The 3,690-nt window shown below is 52.5% G+C and overlaps 1 protein-coding gene across 1 annotated transcript; it reads right to left on the reverse strand.

Moving 5' to 3' along the window:
* Positions 1 to 785: 785 nt before the first annotated feature.
* On the reverse strand, positions 786 to 3,558 carry LOC118479124 (serine/threonine-protein kinase PITSLRE-like; the record flags this gene model as incomplete). The annotated part of the gene is given in 1 exon segment (XM_035973747.1): positions 786 to 3,558. A coding segment is annotated over 1 exon segment (1,481 nt), but the record flags the coding sequence as incomplete, so codon positions are not given.
* Between the last annotated feature and the right edge of the window lie 132 nt (positions 3,559 to 3,690).

The raw sequence follows: 3,690 nt of genomic DNA on the forward strand, positions 1-3,690 counted from the left end.
GGGGGGGTTAAAAAAAGTGCAAGAAACAATTTTTTTTTAAAAGCTGTGTCACGTGCAGTTGTTGAACCCTGAAATAATCAGAAGAGTAGGTCACTTCATCCAGCCAGTTCGTGCACGTGCCAAGCAGTGAAAAGTAAAACATTCCATGCGCGTGTGGTCTTGAGTAGTAACTTGTAAAAAGAAATAACGTTGCGATGGCCAACGCGTTCTGTGCGGATCCCTGGTGCCGTGGTCGAGTCGGATATTTCCCCTCATGCTGAGACGGTGACATGCTTGTGTTGGGCACACACTGAGAGGGTAGGTAAAACAACACTCGACAGCCATGACGCAGGCATGACCGGAGACTGCTGCTGTCCCCATAAATACCGGGCGTCCCATGCAGTGAGGAGAAAATAGCCTGTTCGGGCATGCCGTGCATGAGAAGAAAAGGCTGCTTGTGAACTTGAGAAAAGCCGTGTAATTAAAAAAAAAAATGCTCCGAGCCAATCAAAAATGCCAAGAATCGAAAGATTAGCCAATAAAACATGCCGTGTGTGGTTAATAACCTACCAAACCAGAAAAGCTACGAGAAGAAACTTTTCAAGCCAATCAGAAAGGCTGTGAGGAGAAACTTTTCTAGCCAATCAGAACGGGTGCGAATTCAAAAAAAAGATAGAAAATACCCTCGCCAACGATACATGGCTCATGACCGGAGAGGGGGAGTCTCATGCATGGTGTAGTGGCAGGCTGAGTGGCACGGTGGGCTGTGGGTCAACAAGGCCATGCTGAGAGGGCGGTAAGACTCACCGAGTTTGGCATCGTGCGGCAGGGTGGCGCAGGAACGAGGCCGGGACATTTTCTGCTCGCGGTTCACGACGTACACGTGCTCCGAGGTCAGAGGCTTGCTCTTCTTGGTCCTCAGTTTGACCGCAGCCGTGGCGGACTCGGGCGCCCCGACACAGTGGGACGACACGGAGCCGGTCATCCCGCCGCGAGCGGCCGGAGGGTGGCCTTGGGAGAAGCTCGAGGCGTGGTGTTGCTTCTCTTGGTCGGTGTTAAGGTTGATGGAGCTCTTGGCGCGCCCGAAGAGCTTCTCCCGAAGGATGCGCGTGACGGTGGAGCCGGAGACCGCCGCTGCCTGGGCGGAGTTGGAGAGCTGTTGCTGCTCCTGCTGGTCCTGGTCCAGCTGTGGCTGACTGCTGCTGTGCTGCTGGGGCGGGGGCAGGTGCTGCAGCTGGTGCTGGTGTTGGTTGTGCGGGGGGAAGTGATGCGGGTAGTAAAAACCGTAGAAGTCTGAGCTGGAGATACCGTCGTGGGACGCTGAGGTCGGGATTCTGAGCTGGTGGCCGTTGGTGGCGTGGGTACGTGTGTCGACCGCGGGCTGGGGTTCGCCTCCCCTTGTCGCTGACACGCCCGGTGCCGTCTGAGAATGTGAAAGCTGCTGCTGGGCCTGTGGGTAGGTCCCGTGAGAGGTCACAGAGTAGTCGGGTATATAACTCGTCCTGTCGCCGGACACCGCCGAGTCACCTCTTGGGCGTCCACGGTACTCCACATTCGCCGCCATCTGATGAAGTTGTTGGTGATACTGCTGCTGCTGTTGATGCTGCTGATGCTGCTGCTGATGGTGATGATGCTGAGAAGGTATGCCGCCGTGGGTGTGGTGCAGCCCGTGAGAAGATGACGATGACGAGGGCGGTTGGTAGCGGTGCTGATAGCAGTGCTGGACCGTGTCCAGCGCGTGGCTGTAGTCGGTGTCCGGACACAGGGAGGTGGAGTAGCGTCCTGGCGGGTGGTGCCGCTCGCGGAAGCTGAGAGAGCCCGGCCTGTGACGGCTCAGCTTCGCCCCGACGGCCGCGTCGCCCGCGTCCACAGACAGATTTCTGAGGTGGCCCGCCAGGTTCCTGTCCGACTTGGACGACTTCATACGCTGGTGCGAGTGGTGATTGTCGGACTTGCCGAGGAAACATGGTGAGTCTTTGTCGCCGTTGGCGGCGGAGGAGGCGGCATTGGAGCCCGAACCGTGCTTGGTCCAGGGTTTGAGGTTCCTCAACCAGGACAGCGTCTTGTTGTAGAGGTTGTCCTTGACCTTGTAGCCGGGCAGCGCGTCGCGGGAGCTGTGGCGTCCTAGGCTGGCCGTGCGTTGGTGTCGGATCGGGGAGTCGCAGCACGTCTCCCCTGGACACACGGGCTGCAGGTGGATGTGCCGGGGCGGGTCGCGCGCCATGAGTGGCTCCATGCGGATTTCGCCCTGAAGGTTACTCATGGCCGACGCGCATTCTACAGACATAAGAACGCGCGAGTGGGGAACACACAAACAATTTCAACACGAGCGGAGTGAAGCAAATAGCTGCGGTTCCGCTCAAAAAAATACTCCCCTCAGAAAGAGAGGAAACTGATATGGTACATACAAGTGAAAAGGAAACAAGGCGTATATCCAATCTTTTCACGTTGTTGGAAAACTTTCGGTGCGTTTGGCCAAGGATTCCGGTTTAGTCTATCCGGAATCAGACAATAATCTTAAAAGACATAAAGCGCTTTTCTCACAAATCCTGTGTTTGGTAAAAACAAGTATCCACTAGGACAAGCGTGTCGATGTGCCGAAGAGTCCAAATACTTGGTTCATGAAGAAGGTAAGGTCGAAGCACCCAGTCAATTAAACCTTCTGTAGCAGATTCCAGTAAAACAGTATCCTCCGAAACATAGAATTAATTGTCGTAAAAAGCCTATCCACATTCACGTTCGTATGTGTGAGAAGTCTGTATTCCACGAAGCTAAAGTCCGGCTACAAAAATAATTCGGGAAAGTCCAAGATAGAAAAACAACAAAAGTCAACAAACAGGTCCCACCCCGACAAATTAATCACTTGTGGGAGAAGGGGGAGATAGACACACAACACTCCAGAGGAGTGCAGTCAAAGTAGGGTGTGCTCAACACAGCACAGCAAGGGACAACTGAGAGACAAGAGCTGGCTGCCCCACGCGTTGTCATTCACTGACATCTATCTACACAGAGACAGACAAACATACACTTGAGGCAGAGCCGTGAGGCCGGCTTGTTGTCAGAGGTCGGATATGGTCCCTCTCGTGTGAGCTAAGAGAGTGAGTCAAGCGCTTCCTGTTTGTATCCAGTGGAGCTGTTTTTCTTTTTGTGTCCACTATAACACAGCGGCTCACAGAGAAAAAGCTAAGCTGTTCAGGTGCCCTGTTGTGAAGCAACCAAATTCGTAATAATTCATGGACATAAAGATAAATAAATGTTGACAAGCTCACACAAAGTAATGGACATAAAGCTTTACACATAGACATAAAACTAAAACTATAGAAGTAAAAATAATAAAACAGTATTTTCATTCATCTAAAAGAAAAGACAGAAGAGACGGGGGAGAGAGACGAGGACGGTAAGTCACAGTAAGTGTGTGAGTCAACGTGTATGTATGTCTAGTCTGTGTGTGCACACAAGTATGTATGAATGTGTGTGCTCGCAACACGTGCGAGGTTGTGCTCATGAGGGTGAGTCTGTGTATGTGTGCGCGTGTGTGTTACGTGTGTGTTACGTGTGGGTATGTGTGTGTTACTTGAGTGTGTGGTGTGAGTGTGTGTTTGTGTGCAACACCAAAAGAGAGAGAGAGAGAGAGAGAGAGAGAGAGAGAGAGAGAGAGAGAGAGAGAGAGAATGCAGGGGAGAGAAAGTAAGAGAGAAAGAGAGAGAAACA

This window comes from Aplysia californica, unplaced genomic scaffold, assembly GCF_000002075.1.
Source record: "Aplysia californica isolate F4 #8 unplaced genomic scaffold, AplCal3.0 scaffold02589, whole genome shotgun sequence".
NCBI lineage: Eukaryota > Metazoa > Mollusca > Gastropoda > Aplysiida > Aplysiidae > Aplysia > Aplysia californica.